Genomic DNA, 16,055 nt, shown 5'->3' with positions numbered 1-16,055 from the left:
TGTGCAGGTTAGGTGGATTGGCCACACTAAATTGCCCCTTATTTGGAAAAAATGAATTGGGTACTCTAAATTTATTTTTTTATTTAAAAAAAAAAGTATTTTCTCCATAGAGCCTCATGGCACCGAGCAGCAAGATTCGATCCCAGCCCGGGTCACTGTCTATATGGAGTTTGTCCAGTGTCTGCGTGGGTCTCAACCCCACAACCCCAAAATGTGCAGGGTGGTGGATTGGTCATGGTAAATTGCCCCATAATTGGATAACAAATTTGAAAAAATATTTTCTCCTTAAGCACACTGAAAGCTTCCATTAATAACGAGTACCTTTTCTGCTATTCAACCTCAGAAGGCAAAGAATTTGGCAACTTACATTGGTTTTGCATATTTCTCCAATTTACAATGTTCAGCAGTAGACATATCCAGATTGATTTGTGATAAAGGACTCAGATACAGAAATTTTTTTTTTACTAATCAAGTTAATGGCTCAAACATCCCTACCTTCCCATCTTCTGTATAGACATTTTCATTATATGCCTTAACGATTGTCCGGTCAATAAATAAACTCCTCATCACAACTATTGCCTTTAATACCTTTCCAAGTGTGACCTGTAACAAAGAATTAGAAAGCAGAACAGATTATTAGGGACAGATGGATACACTGGAGGGTAGTGACCACTCTATCTTGGGAACAAATAAGAATGTTTACTCACAAGATGCCGGTTTGTGATATAGTATGTACATGTAACTATGATCAAAGATGCCCACATTAAATCATTGCATCTGCTTTCTAATAACCTATGAAAAATAACTTAAAACAATCTCACTGCAGGTCATAGGAATTTGTACCAGTCTATTATTGTAAAGCATTCCAAGGAATTTTAATGCCTCAGATGATAATTACTGTCAGGTCTTAAAAATTATTCTATGATTTACTGTAAAAAAAAAAAAAATCATTTCACAAAATAACAGTGATTTATCTTGTGTGTGTGGCTGTTTATCAGAATCTAAGGAATGGAAACATTTTTGAATCATTGGTCTTTCTCTCTTCGCCTCCGGGGAAGCAACTAGCCTCCCTCTTGGTCCTTCTCCAAAATGGGATGGCGAAACTCAACAACTCACTGCGCTCCAATAGGAGGCAGTTATTTGCCTGCACTAGCATCGCAGAATCTGGAGGTGGAGTTCATACCATCAGGAGCTGGGAAATATTGCAACGGCTCCTATTTGATGTGCGACTGTAATATATAAAGGCATTATTAGCAATCATCTGCATCTGCTGCAGGGAAAACTTTTAGAAACCTGTCAAACCCTTCTAACATGTACTATATTACACACGGCTCTGTGCATTCGCTTTGTGAAATGTGGCTGCAGGCTATAATGAGCTTTTAATCCCAAAGAACACTTCAGAAAGTTGCTCAATACACAAGGTCGCACAGCCTCAGGCTGTAATAATTAGAGAGTTCTGTGAATTTTCCAACTGCTCGTTACCGTAACCAATACTCATAACCGTTAACAATTAATCAACCTGTTTAATCAGTTACCACCATTGTGAAAGTAAATTTAGAGGCAAGACTCGTCAACATCTTAAGAACATAAGAACATAAGATGTTGACGAGTCTTGCCTCTAAATGCTCTTATTTTATAAATTGATAGTATAGTTCCTCAAATTCGGAAGTAGCGACATTTACCTCCGAATTGAATACCCATTTCCCTGGGAATGTCAGCTTTCTAAAATTAAATAATTTTTAAAATCGTATTGCGCAATATATCACCAAAATAAGACAGTAAAATGCACATTCCAATAGCGAAGTAAAATGGGTAGGGTCAGAATGAATTTTAGTAATGTGCATCACTCCATCTGCCTCCTCGTTCTAGGAGAACCTCGTTGCTCTTTGTGTCTGATGTGACTGGAATAGAAACACGCGTGATCAGGTGTGTGACCCATCACACTGTGGTTCAGTACAATGCAGCGATGTGTTGCATGACCCTCCTCAGAAATCAACATTTCGACAAAGCTGATTCCTCATTGCAATGTTCACTATCAATTAATCCTGGTAACATTTTCTCTGTCGCTACCCCATTGTGATTTTAAACATCACCACTCAACCGAGTCAACTTTATGAAGTTCGCTTTCTGGTACAGTTAATGTGATCAGTGGACAAAAAGATTCCAGAATGGAACCGTGACTCATTTCATGGGGTCCGCCGTGTTCTTCCTGGAGTTGACATTTCAAAATGACATACACCTGCAATCAAAAATGTTCTCCTCCATGACACCGCAGTTTGCACCTGTTTTGGCCCTTGCAGGAGCTCAAAATGGTCTGGTAGTTTTGAATGATTATCCATATCTGTTTCTAATAACAGGGGAGAGTACGGCTTTAATTTTGTTTTTCTTCCAAGGTAACACCTCGGCAACGGTTCTCTTCTCTCTTCTTCCATCACTTATCAGGTTTTGGCATGCTCCCCCTGCTGCAATTGCAATCAATTCTGCAGGAAATCTTCAAACAAAGATTTGGGCTAGGCACTTGCTTTTTAAAGCTCAAAAACCCAATAGAAAAGGTAATTTTAGGCTCCAGTTGCCTTTTAAAAAAAAAAAAAAAATGTCTTTCCCACTCATGGCTTCCACGTGGTAAGGACGTTGACTTCGGACTCAGCTGCAGTACTTTCACTGTGCTGGTTAACATACAAACAAGAAGCAGAAGTAGGCCATTCAGCTCCTCGAACCTGTTTTGCTGTTTAATGCGATCATGGCTGATCTGACAGCAACCTCAAATCTGCATCCCATCCCATTTATCCTCAATAACTATCACCCTTTGCTTACCAAGAATCTATCTACCTTTGCCTTAAAAGGGTTCAAAGACTCTGCTTCCAACAGGAAGAGAATTCCAAAGACTCACCACCCTGAGCAAAATTGTTTTGCCTCGCCTCTGTTTAAATGGGCAACCTACAGTGAACCCTAGTTCTAGATTCTCCCACACGAAACAGTGAGACCTTGGGTGTCCTTGTGGATCAGTCGCTGAAAGTAAGCGCACAAGTACAGCAGGCAGTAAAGAAGGCAAATAGTATGTTTACCTTCGTAACAACAAGATTTGAGTATAGGAATAGGGATAGGGATGTTTTACTGCAATTTTATAGGGCATTTGTGAGGCCACATCGGGAGTATTGTGTACAGTTTTGCTGTCCTTATCTGAGGAAGGATATTCTTGCAATTGAGGGAGTGCAGCAAAGGTTTCCCAGGCTGATTCCTGCGATGGCGGGTCTGTCACAGGAGGAGACACTAAGTCGGTTAGGCTTATAGTCATTGGAGTTTAGAGGAGTGAGGGAGAATCTCATAGAAACTTATAAAATTCTAACAGGATTAGATAGGGTAGATTCAGAAAGAATGTTCCCAATGGTGGGGGATTCCAAAACTAGGGGTCATAGACCATAAGACCATTGAGGCACAGGAGTAGAATTAGGCCACTCGGCCCATCGAGTCTGCTCCGCCATTCAATCATGGCTGACATTTGTCTCATCCCCATTCTCCTGCCTTCTCCCCATAACCCACGATCACCTTATTAATCAAGAGCCTATCTATCTCTCTCTTAAAGACATTCAGTGATTTGGCCTCCATGGCCTTCTGCGGCAAAGAGTTCCAAAGATTCACCACCCTCTGGCTGAAGAGATTCCTCCTCTACTCTGTTTGGAAAGATTGTCCCTTTAGTCTGAGATGGTGTCCTCTGGTTCCAGTTTTTCCTACAAGTGGAAACTTCCTCACCATGTCTACTCTATCCAGGCCTCGCAGTATCCTGTAAGTTTCAATAAGATGCCCCCTCATCCTTCTAAACTCCAACGAGTACAGACCCAGAGTCCTCAACCGTTCCTCATGCAACAAGCTCTTTCTTCCAGGGATCATTCTTGTGAACCTCCTCCGGACCCTTTCCAAGGCCAGCACATCCTTCCTTAGATATGGGGTCTAAACCTGCTCACAATACTCCAAATGGGGTCTGACCAGAGCCTTATACAGCCTCAGAGGTACATCCCTGTATTCTAGGTCTTGTACTCTAGCCCACTTGACACAAACACAAAATGCATTTGCCTTCCTAACTGCTGACTGAACCTGCACATCAACCTTAAGAGAATCTTGAATAAGGACTCCCATGTCCCTTTGTGCTTCTGATTTCCTAAGCATTTCCCCATTTAGAAAATAGTCTATGCCTCCATTCCTCCTTCCAAAGTACATAACCTCACATTTTTCCACATTGTATTCTATCTGCCACTTCTTTGCCCACTCTGCTAGCCTGTCCATGTCCTTCTGCAGCCTCCCTGCTTCCTCAATACTACCTGTCCCTCTATAGATCTTTGTATCATCTGCAAACTTAGCAACAGTGCCTTCAGTTCCTCCTCCCAGATCATTAATATATATTGTGAAAAGTTGTGATCCCAGCACCGGCCCGAGGCACACCACCAGTCACCGGCTGCCATCCTGAAAAAGATCCCTTTATCCCCACTCTCGGCCTTCTGCCCATCAGCCCAAGGTATAGCCCCATCATGCTAACTCCTCTCAGACTCTCGCTGCACCACTCTATCTCCGGTCCATTGTCATGGACGGCACAGTGGTTAGCACTGTTGCTTCATTGCGCCAGGGTCCCAGGTTCGATTCCCGGCTTGGGTCACTGTCTGCGCAGAATCTGCACGTTCTCCCAGTGTCTGCGTGGGTTTCCTCCGGGTGCTCCCACAAGTCCTGAAAGACATGCTTGTTAGGTGAATTGGACAATCTAAATTCTCCCTCTGTGTACCCGAACAGGCGCCAGAATGTGGCGATTAGGGAATTTTCACAGTAACTTCATTACAGTGTTAATGTAAGCCTACTTGTGACAATAATAAAGATTATTATGTGTCTCTACATCATGGTATGGACGGTACTATTATCCAGTTCCACCTTAACCCTTGCTATGCCAAACATTTTTATATTACAGAGATGATCTTAGAGGTTGCCACAATGGAGATGGTTAAAAAGTCAGTAATGCCCTACAACTCGCCGCATGATGAGGAATCTTGCTTAGGTTGTTGTGGGAGGTACCAAAGCGCTGAGTATAAAATGGCAAAGTGCACAGGTTTCCAGTTAGTATTGTTACGGGCCAGGGTTTAGAAAACTCCAAAGTATATTCTGGAGTTCACCTGACCTATAACTATTTATTAATTTTGATTACGATGAGCACAAGAGCCTGCCTTTCAGGTGTTTATCAAAAAACAAGCTTTATTCTACGAATTTAGTTAACATTTGTATAAACACACACAGTAAGCATTTTTATCAACTACAAACATAAAGACCCCACACAGCAACAGTAATCTATGTATAACCCTTAATGAACTCCCCCTTAACTGTTCCAATTCAGTAACAAAATCCAAGTAAAACCAGAAACCCCTTTTCAAAGGTGTGGCCCAGCACACGGCATTCTTACTGGTATAAGACTTGTCATTGATACTCTGTTCCCCTTTTCAAACAGCAGGTTTGAATTCCTTCCAGAAAGCAATTATCTCTTTTAAGTTATCAAGCAGTCTGGAGACAGGTTTTAAAATGAAGACAGAGAGACACATTTTGCACCCTGTGCAGTTCAAAACCAGTCCAAACCCAAAGCGAAAGTAAAAACTCACAGGGCCACAGCCCAGCTCCTCGCGCACAATGACATCACTGAAACCATGTGATAGGACAAAAACATTTATTAAAGGGACACTCCCATGATAGTATTTCCAGTCAGTGAAGGGAATGTGTTACCTTGGCTCAGTTCACTACACTTTTGTCTCGGAATCAGAAATGTCTTTGTTCGAGCTTCACGAGTTGGAGCTCATAATCCTTCTGACACTTGGGCACAATAGCGACAGCGTTCTGTCTTTGCGACAAGTGTTATATTAAAAACAAAATCATACCTTGAACTGTCTGTCTATTCTTTTGGGTTTAAGTGGATGTTTAAGATCCCAGAGTAACATTTGGAGAGCTGCAGGGAATTCTGCTGTCATGCCAAATGCTTCTTCAAATGAACACCAAGAATAGTTAGGTAATCATTTATCCTGTGTTGCTGGTGGAAACGTGTGCGCAAAACATTTGCCGACAAAACCGTAATCATACTTACAATGAATTAATTCAATATGAGGTGCTCTAAGATATACAGTGAGAGATGTGATGAGATCTAGCATCGATGCAATCTTTACATGGCTCAGGGAGCGTGACCCACAGGGAGTTTCAGTCCCGTTTCGGATAATACATGTTAACATCTTTGAATGGAATTTGACAATCACTCCAATTGTTTGGTGCTGCCAGCTGCTTCCTAAAGTTGCAGAGAATACACATTATGGTCTGGCATACTGTTTATTTAACTGCTTATTGTGCAAGCTATCAGTCTATAGTTACTGTGTGATAAAGTGTACATTCTCCTGCATTTACGAGACTGAGCAAATTATATGGTATGATTTGGTGTATCCAGTAAACTAGGTGATGAGGGCACATTGTTCAACACCCGGCTCACTATATTTATCTAATAAATGATATAGTCAGTGTACATAGTGTGGGCTCACTGTTAGGGGGGTTTAGTTTAGCTATTTGGGGTTAGGCTGATATGTGCTTTTGCTTGTTAGTCTTGTTTCTTTAATGTGTAACTTTGGTTAATTGTTATGTCTGATTGTGTTTATTTTGAAAAATTTTAAATAAACTTATTTTTTTAAAAACACTACGTGAAGCAAAATTAATTTGAACATATCTGGCCCAGATCAGCATTGGAACTGCTGCATCAGATGCTGGTCAGGAAGAAAACTGCTCATTTACTTAGTGCTGTTTAAAAGGGTCTGACTATCGATGCAGCAGCCTGAAGAACTCGCTCAGTGCAGCAATCCATTAGAGACCCACAAAGAGGACCAGGGCAGAAGGCACGCCCCTTTCTTTCCAGCACTAGCTGCTGTAAGTTAAAGGTCCAGTTTGAATGGGTGAGGAGAGCAAGTGGGTAAGTGGACAAGTTAGTTAAATTACAACTTCCAAAATGCCTTAGATTCTGGGAGGGGCCCAGTGGATTGGAAAATAGATCATGTAACACCATTGTTCAGGAAAGCTGCGAGACAGAAAGCAGGAAACTACAGGTCAGTTAGCCTAACATCTGTCACAGGAAAACTGCTGGAATCCATTATTAAGAGGCTATCGCAGAATACTTAGAAAAATCATAATTTGATCAGGCGTAATCAACATGGATTTGTGAAAGGGAAGCAGCGTTACACTAATTTATGAGAATTTTTTGAGCAAGCAAAAATCAAAGTGGATAAACAGAAATGTGTAGATGTGGTGTATGTCGGGTGTACTTTGATTTCCAAAAGGCATTGGTTGCCACATCAAATGTTACTACAAAAGATTATATGGTGTAGGGGTAACATATTGGTATGCATAAAGGATTGGTTAACCTACAGGGAGCAGAGACTAAGGGTAAATGGATCTTTTCTAGGTTGGCAAGCTGTAATAAATGTGTGCCACAGGGATCAGTGCTGGGGCCTCAACTATTTACAGTCTATAGCAAGGATATGAAGGGACCGAATGTATGGCTGCTCAACTTGCTTGCGACATCAAGATAGGTGGAAAAATAAGCTGTAAAAAAGAGTTAGCAATTCCGCAAAGGGGACATAGGAAGGTTAAGTCATTAAATTGGCAGATGGAATATAATGTGGGAAAGTGTGAATTTGTCCACTTTGGCAGGAAGAATAGAAAAGCAGCATCTTATTTTAACGGGAGAGACTGTGGAACTGAGGTACAGAGGGATTTGGATGTCTTGGTACGTATCACAAAACGTTAGTATGCAGGTACAGCAAGTGATTAGATGTTGGCATTTATTGCAAGGGGAATGGAATATGAAAACAGGGAAGCTGTACAGGGCATTAGTGAGATCACATATGGAATTGTGTGCAGTTTTCATTTCCTTACTTGAAAAAGGATATAACTGCATTAGAAGCAGTCAGAGAAGGCTCATGCGACTTATTCCAGGGATGAGCGGCTTATCTTATGGAGAAAGGTTGAACAGGTTGGGCCTATACCCATTGGAGTTTAGAGGAATGAGAGGTGATCTTGTTGAAACAGGAGATCCTGGGAATTTGAAAGGATAGATAGTAGGAGGATGTTTCCACTTGTGGGAGAGACTAGAACCAGGGGACACAGTTTAAGAACAAGAGGTCAACCATTTGAGAGAGATAAGGAGAATTTCTCCTCTCAAAGGGTCGTCAGTGTGTGGAATTCCCTCCCTCAGAAAGCAATGGGGGCTGGGTCATTGAATTTATTCAAGGCAGAGTGAGACAGATTTTTGATAGGCAAAGGAATAAATGGATTTAGGGGCAGACAACAAGGTGCAGTTGAGATCCCAACCAGATGAGTCATAATCTTATTGAACTGCAGAGCATGCTTAAAGGGCTGAATGGCCTACCTCTGCTCCGATGTTCACAAGTGGCGCAGGGGGTGGTAAGGAGGTAGGGAATAGGTGGGTAGATGGGTCGGGTGTGGGGGCGGAGTTGGGGTTGGTTTGAGTAGGTCGGTGTGTGTGTGTGTGTGTGTGTGTGTGTGTGTGTGTGTGTGTGTGTGTGTTGTTGGGGAGGGCAATTAAGTTTCAGACCAAGGACTGAGATCAAGAACACAATAAATGTTCCACTGTGGTTAGTGTTAAGCACATGTCATGACTAAATACATCTGAGAACCCAAGTCAAAACCTCTATACCCGAACTGAGCTAAAAGTAAAATAAACTTGCCAGAAATGTGGTTATGGTACCCAGATTCCATTTTAATGCTAATCATTTAAAAACTGCAATGCAAAATACAAAACTCTATACTTGTCACGGATCTGCCTAACATTCTAACCCTATGTCATCTATTAATTCCTCGACTCCATGGTTTCTCAGACACATAAATTTACGTGCTTCAGTTATTATAGTAGTTGCTTATGGTGTACATCAGGGAGACCAAACGTATATTAAAGGTGCAAAGGTCTCCATCCTCGCTGTAAGGGTGACCATGAGCTCCTTTTCATTTCAATCTTCTCCCTTCAGACTGCAATACAACAACTTGCACAATGTAGTGACCTTTAGAGTAAAGTGTCCCAAGGAGCATAATCAGACCAAAACTGACAGCAAGGCAGCAAAGGAGACATTAGTCCAGGTGTCCAAATGTTTGGGCAAAGAGCTACATTTTAAGCAGGATCATAAAGGAAACAGAGAAAAAATAGGTTTAGGGAGGCAATTCCAAGGATTGGGACCTAAATCACTGGTGGCATGGCCACTAACAGTGTGATGAAGGAAGTGGGGATGTGCCATAAGTTGGAGGAATGCAGAATTTTTGGAGGGTTGTACGCCTGGAACACCATTCCAACCTCAATCAACTTTAGGAACAGTGGCCGGGATTCTCCGTTTGGGAGACTATGTATTGGCGCCGGGACTGAATTGCATGCGGTTCACTTTCCCGCTGGAAGCTCTATTCGGGGAGCAATTCAGGACATGCTAATGGGCCAGTACTTTGCCCACTTTTGAATCGAGAGAAATTCTCATTCCCGCGGCGTTGGATTCGCTGGGGCCGGAATTGGTGCTGGAGAGCCTTACAAGCTGAAGCTGCTTTTAAGTGCTCTACTCCCCACTGCTTATAAGTACTCCACTCCCCACATACTCTCCTTCCAGCCAAGAAGATGGAGTTAGCCAGAGCGATACTTAGTACCAATTTACCATCCAGTTTCTGAAAGTGAGCAACACATTTTGATCACTGCATTATAAACTTGGCCTCAATCTACAAGGTTTCAGACCCATTACCCTCATCATTTGTCCAAATATTTGGGGACTGCGTGGCATAAAGTGCAGATAAGCAATGTTTGAATTGTCATGGTGCAATTTCTGAACAAAGTCCCATTTGCCTTTTTAAATAGCCTCTCCTTTAGATTCACATCTTTGGATTTGGATTTGATCTATTGTCACGTGTGTCGAGGTACAGTGAAAAGTATTGTTTTGCGTACAGTCCAGGCAGTTGGTTCCATACATGAAAAAACATTGGACATACAATAAATACACAATGTGAAGACACAGACCTCGGGTTAAGCATACGGAGTGTAGTACAACTCAGTAGAGAAGATGTGTGAAGAGATCAGTTCAGTCCATAAGAGGGTCATTCAGGAGTCTGGTAACAGCGGGGAGGAAGCTGTTTTTGAATCTGTTAGTACGTGTTCTCAGACTTTTGTATCTCCTGCCCGATGGAAGAGGTTGAAAGAGAGAATAACCCGGGTGGGAGGGGTCTTTGATTATGTTGCCCGCTGTCCCAAGGCAGCGAGAGGTGTAGACAGTCAATGGATGGGAGGCAGGTTCGTGTGATGGACTGGACTGTGTTCACGATCTCTGTAGTTTCTTACGGTCTTGGGCTGAGCAGTTGCCAGACCAGGCTGAGATGCAGCCCGATAGGATGTTTTCCAAGGTGCATCTGTAAAAATTTGTAAGAGTCAATGTGGACATGCCAAATTTCCTTAGTTTCCTGAGGAAGTATAGGAGCTGTTGTGCTTTCTTGGTCGTAGCATAAACGTGGGTGGACCAGGACAGATTGTTGGATGTGCACACCTGGGAATTCAAAGCTGTCAACCATCTCCACCTCGGTACCATTGATGCAGTACAATACTTTGCTTTCTGAAGTCAATGACCAGCTCCTTAGTTTTGCTGATGGTGAGAGAGAGATTGCTGTCATTACACCACGCCACTAGATTCTCCATCTCCCTCATGTAGTCTGAGTCATCGTTGTTCGAGATCCGACCCACTCCGGTCATGTCAACAGATCTTGGCAAAGGTATTGAAAAACTAAACACAGTTGGGCATCAATCCCTTTAAAATGTAGTTTTCTGTGCAGCATGGACTTTTTTCCAGGACACTGCTCCTTAACTTTTTTTCTTCCTGTGGCCACACACATTCTCGCAGAACAATTTTCAGGTGGCTAGGAGACCTCACTTCCATGCAGCTTAGTGGGAATATTGTATTTGGGGTCAAATGGAAAGGGTGTATGCACTCTCAAAGGGTGAACTGAAGTGTTTGGCTTTGACTGCGTTTGACATCAGAACATTAGGAGATTCGGAGAAGAAAAATCCACAAATGCTTCTGAACTCTGACTCTCGCCTTGCTTACACTCTGTTGCCTGTCATTTCTATACACAGTATCTGGCCAATTAATAGCTCTTTGGCCCATGGCCAACATTTTGTAATTTCTCATTTTACACCAATAGCATCCTACTCCTTTCAATAATTTATTTCAACAGATCTAATGAAATATATTTGGATGTTTCTGCACCACCCCAGCTTGCCAAAATTGCACATTTGTCACAATCCCAGTTGATATTATAACCAGGTGGGAAGATCCCAGAATGGAGCCCTGGCTCAAAAAAACATTTAAAAAAATAAAACATGAAGGAACAGCCATTCGGCCCATCGAGTCTGCACCGACCCACTTAGGCCCTCACTTCCACCCTATCCCCGTAACCCAATAACCCCTCCTAACCTTTTTGGTCACTAAGGGCAATTTATCACGTCCAATCCACCTAACCGGCATGCCTTTGGACTGTGGGAGGAAACTGGAGCATCCGGAGGAAACCCACGCAGACACGGGGAGAACGTGCAGACTCCGCACAGACAGTGACCCAGCGGGGAATCGAACCTGGGACCCTGGCACTGTGAAGCCACAGTGCTATCCACTTGTGCTACTGTGCTGCCCGTTATTAAACATGAAAAAGTTGGATTACTCCTTTACTCCCCCGATAACTTAATTACACAGGTTTTAGGACTAACAGAGATTGCAAAGTACATCTTAAGCTACAATGGTCTCATTAGCACACAAAGCCCCCTTTAAGCACATATGACGACTGTGGTCAAATACACACTCTGTTCTGAACCCACGTTAGTGTCTGTGGATTTCTCCTTGGAATCCCCCAGATGACTGTCACGAGAGTTTCCAAACTCCACTCCCAGAAATATGCTTTAAAATCTTTTCATGTAATAATGTTTTCCCTTAGCGGTTTACATTCTGAAATCCAAACCCGGTTTTACAAATTACATTTTTAAACAAAGCTTCCATTCCATTTTTAACAGTGAATCCAGTCCAGAATTTTACACCAACCCCTTTAGGATTTCTTTGTCTTGACTGTTGTATAAGCTGTTCACAATTGCTTTAACTCTCGATTTCCAGACTCTTATTAAAATGGCATCAAACCTTTCATTTGCCTTTGAAGTCTGCTGTCCCACTTTAAATCTAGTTACTGCAATTGTCTCTTTAGCTCAGAACACTTTGTTTACTGCCCCTTGAATTCTTCTGAACAATACCTCTGAACAAATTCTTCTGAACAATGACATGCAAACAATACTCTGTTTACTTAACTTCAGTCATCTTAAACATTCTTTCTGTCCAAATTCCCTAATTATCTGGATAGGAACTTGTTCCTTAGGAAGCTTGCACCTTTCCAACTCCCTTGTCCTGTCCAGCTTCACCTGGCAGAGTTGAGAGAGATTCGCACCTTGGTGTCCTGTCTCCAACTGCCAACAATTTCAGCTAAAACAAAAACTTCAGATTTTTTCTATCCTTATGAGGGCCTCCAGCTGTTGAGCAACCTCTGCCACTTCAATTATTCTTCATGCCATAACTACGCATAACAGAATCACAATTGTAATTGAAACCAACCTCCACACATACAAACACCTTTGTCCGGCATGATCTAACTATAGGTTTTAGCCTTACAGGCTAAGAAACATTAAATTAAACCCACTCCAAACTGTACCTTATTTCAAATGCTTACCAATACAAATTTTTGGACGGCACAGTGACTCAATGGTAAGCACTGCTGCCTCACAGCTCCAGAGGCTTGGGTTCGATTCTGGCCTCAGGAGACTGTGGAGTTTGCACGTTCTCCCTGTGCCAACATGGGTTTCCTCCGGGTGCTCCAGTTTTCTCATACAGCTCAAAGATGTGCAGATTAGATGGATTGGCCATGCTAAATTGCTCCTTAGTGTGAGGTTACAGGGCGGGACATTGGGCCGAGGTAGGGTGGTCTTTTGAAGGGTCAGTGCAGACTCGCTGGGCTGAATAGCATCTTTCTGTACTGCAGGGATTCTATGAAATATAAATCCTTTAAAACTACCTTTGTTTTCCTAATACATTTCAACCCTCACTGGCAGCCATGCAGAGCTGTCTGTCGCTCATGATTTGCAATAGCTGCTAACTACTGTGGTGATATGTTTCACTGTAAATACTAAAGGGGTTAATGCAAATACACTAAGACTAAATAAACGCTAGAGGGAGCACCAGCGAAATCATGACATGCAGACATACAGCTAATGAACACATAGAATAGGACATGACCAATGGGCAGTCAAGACATCCAGAGGTGACACTACCACAAGGGGGCAACCCATATTAAAGGACAGGAAACACATGCTCTTTCTCTTTCCACAGACGACACAGGGGCAGATCAGAAGCATCACACCCACCGCATGGCTTAGAGCAGACTGGTTAGTTAGACTGAGTTACTATAGCAAGATTAGCAGGAGAGTCGAACTCAAGTAGGAAAATTGTTAACTGTTCAATAAATGTGTTAAACCTATCTCCAAGTCTGAACCTTCCTTTGTCAGAGTGTACATCAAGGAAGCAGCTTATGCTACATGAAGAAGCATAACACAACAATTAACAGCTAATCAAAATCAGGTTCCTAAGTTAGCAACCAGCGTCACTTAAATTCCCAAAGAAAGTTTCCAGAATAATTGCACCACAGTTGTTTTGAAGTCAGGCCCTGCAGATCTAAATGTATCACCATTTAGAAGCACCCAAAGGGAACAGGAACAGAGAAGATAACAAATGGTGGACTATTTTACTTGTTTCATTGAACAAGTGGACTTCAGCTTCCAGGTCACTAGGAACCCAGTAACTGACCTATATTCAGATAAACACTATTGCAGTCAGATTGTTATGTGACTCCTGTCAAACAGCAAAGCAGTTGATTGTTTGAGTTTTGCTCAATTAAAGACTGATGACAAAAAGCAGTCCAGCGATTGACAACCAAACTCATATCCACAGCTGCAACTTTAACACAACTCAGTATTGTGTGGCTCTATAAAACGTAACTGCATCAATTCCTATGTCTGTGGTTGATTCATCACATGTGGCAAGTCGTTTACAAGGTGGACAACACTGTGTAGAAGAAACTCTTGAACACAATAACCTGAAACAATTGAAAATATTTTTGGCACGAATAACAGGCTACCGGTCAATTTTATATTGCAAGTGTTGTGTTATGCTTCTTCATGTAGCATAAGCTGCTTCCTTGATGTATACTCTGACAAAGGAAGGTTAAGACTTGGAGGTAGGTTTAACACATTTATTGAACAGTTAACAATTCTCCGACTTGAGTTCGACTCTCCTGCTAATCTTACTATAGTAACCCAATCTAACTAACCAGTCTGCTCTAATCCACGTGTGGGTGTGATGCTTCCTAATCTGCCCCTGTCTCTCTGAGTGTCGCCTATGGAAAGAGAAAGAGCATGTGTGCCCAGTCCTTTTATATGGGTAGCCCCCGTGCGGTAGTGTCACCTCTGGGTGTGTCTTGATTGCCCATTGGGCGTGTCCTATCTTACTGACCTATTGGTTGAATGTCTGTGTGTCATGATGTCTCGCGTGCTCCCTCTAGTGTTTACTCAGTCCTAGTGTATCTACATTAACCCCTTGTGTATTTACAGTGATGCATATCATCACATCCCCCCCTTTTTTTGTGTTCCACATTTTCTGTACCGTATTAAAGAAAATTGAACAAAATAGGTAGATAAGTGATGACATGTACAAATCATGGTGATAGTGATGATTACACAATACCAAATAGTCTCGGATCCCTCGGCGCTCCCCGTCTGGAGTCATGTCCGGTTCACTGAAATCATCCTTGGCTTGTCGATGTTCCCCGTCTGGAGCCCTTTCTGGTTCACCTGAATCAGCTTTGGTTTCTTGACGCTCCCCGTCCAGAGTCATTTCAGGTTCAATTGAATCAGCTGAGGTGTCTTGATGCTCCACATCCGGAGTCAAAACATACAGGAATGCATTTTCTTGTGGAGAGGCTTAAGTGGATGAGGTTTGAATTAACGTGGTGTCACTGGAGTCACTAGTAACCTCACTTTGACTGTTGAGTGCCTCTGTACATACTAACGGAGAACAGTCAGTCTCGCTGTCATGTTGCACATCCTGCATGGGAATTGCAATGCTTTCGTCACTTGTCGCACATACAGTGGGAAGACCTTCTGTGTCTTCTTGTCGGTTAATTGAGCTGGCTAGACTGTCAGAGTCTTCTTCTGATTGCTCAAATAATCTGGGTAGACTGTCATAGTCTTCTTGCTGTTCACTTGAGCGTGGTAGACTTGCATAGTCTGCTGCTGGTTGCTCAGTTAAGGTTGCTAAACCTTCATGGTCTTGTTCATGCAAGGACTGCGCTCTGGAGTCTTGCGTTGCTTCCATTGTGGAGTCTGTCAACGGGCTCACCGTGGAGGCTGGTATCGCTCGCTCTGTGGAGTCTGGCATCGTTCCCTGTGTGGAGTCATGCAGTGGTCTCGCTGTGGAGTCGATCTGTGCACTCTCAACGGAGTCGTGCAGTGGTCTCGCTGTGGAGTCTTTCTGTGTCCTCTGTGTGGAGACGTGCAGTGGTCTCACTGTGGAGTCTGTCATCGCTTCTGTGCAGAGTCGGGGACACTTTGTGGTGCATGAACCACCTTTCGTGTGGAGTCGGGGACTCTTTGTGGTGCGTGGACCACTCTCGGTGTGGAATCAGGGACTCTTCGTGGTGCGTGGAGCACTGTCCGTGGTGGGTGGACCACTGGTGTGGCGTCAGGTCGCTCTCTGTGAGCTTGGACCTTTCTCTGTGTCTTGGCGTCAGGCCGCAGCAGAATCCTGTACTTCTGGGTTAGGATATCGTCTGTGCTGGGCTGAGGATCCTCAAATCCGAAGAACTCATCCATGTCTGTGTCGGATTCTTCACTGTACAACATATCTCGTTGCGGTTCGGATTTGGTACGGAGGTCGCCA

General features: G+C 43.0%; 1 protein-coding gene across 3 annotated transcripts in view; it reads right to left on the bottom strand.

Annotated features, from left to right (window-relative positions):
* med27 (mediator complex subunit 27) overlaps positions 1 to 16,055 on the bottom strand; it is a 287,097-nt gene that overhangs the window by 56,260 nt on the left and 214,782 nt on the right. For 2 of the 3 annotated variants that reach the window (XM_072488607.1, XM_072488606.1), the window contains exon 5: positions 496 to 603. The exons of the other annotated variant lie outside the window; for it this stretch is intronic. In XM_072488607.1, coding sequence (XP_072344708.1) covers positions 496 to 603 — 108 coding nt within the window. The remainder of the gene's footprint in view (positions 1 to 495; positions 604 to 16,055) is intronic. 3 annotated transcript variants of the gene reach the window in all.

The sequence above is a fragment of the Scyliorhinus torazame genome, chromosome 22 (genome assembly GCF_047496885.1).
Source record: "Scyliorhinus torazame isolate Kashiwa2021f chromosome 22, sScyTor2.1, whole genome shotgun sequence".
In the NCBI taxonomy this organism is placed as follows: Eukaryota; Metazoa; Chordata; class Chondrichthyes; order Carcharhiniformes; family Scyliorhinidae; genus Scyliorhinus; species Scyliorhinus torazame.
Note: the sequence above shows the minus strand (reverse complement) of the source record. Positions and strands in the feature narration are given on the sequence as shown.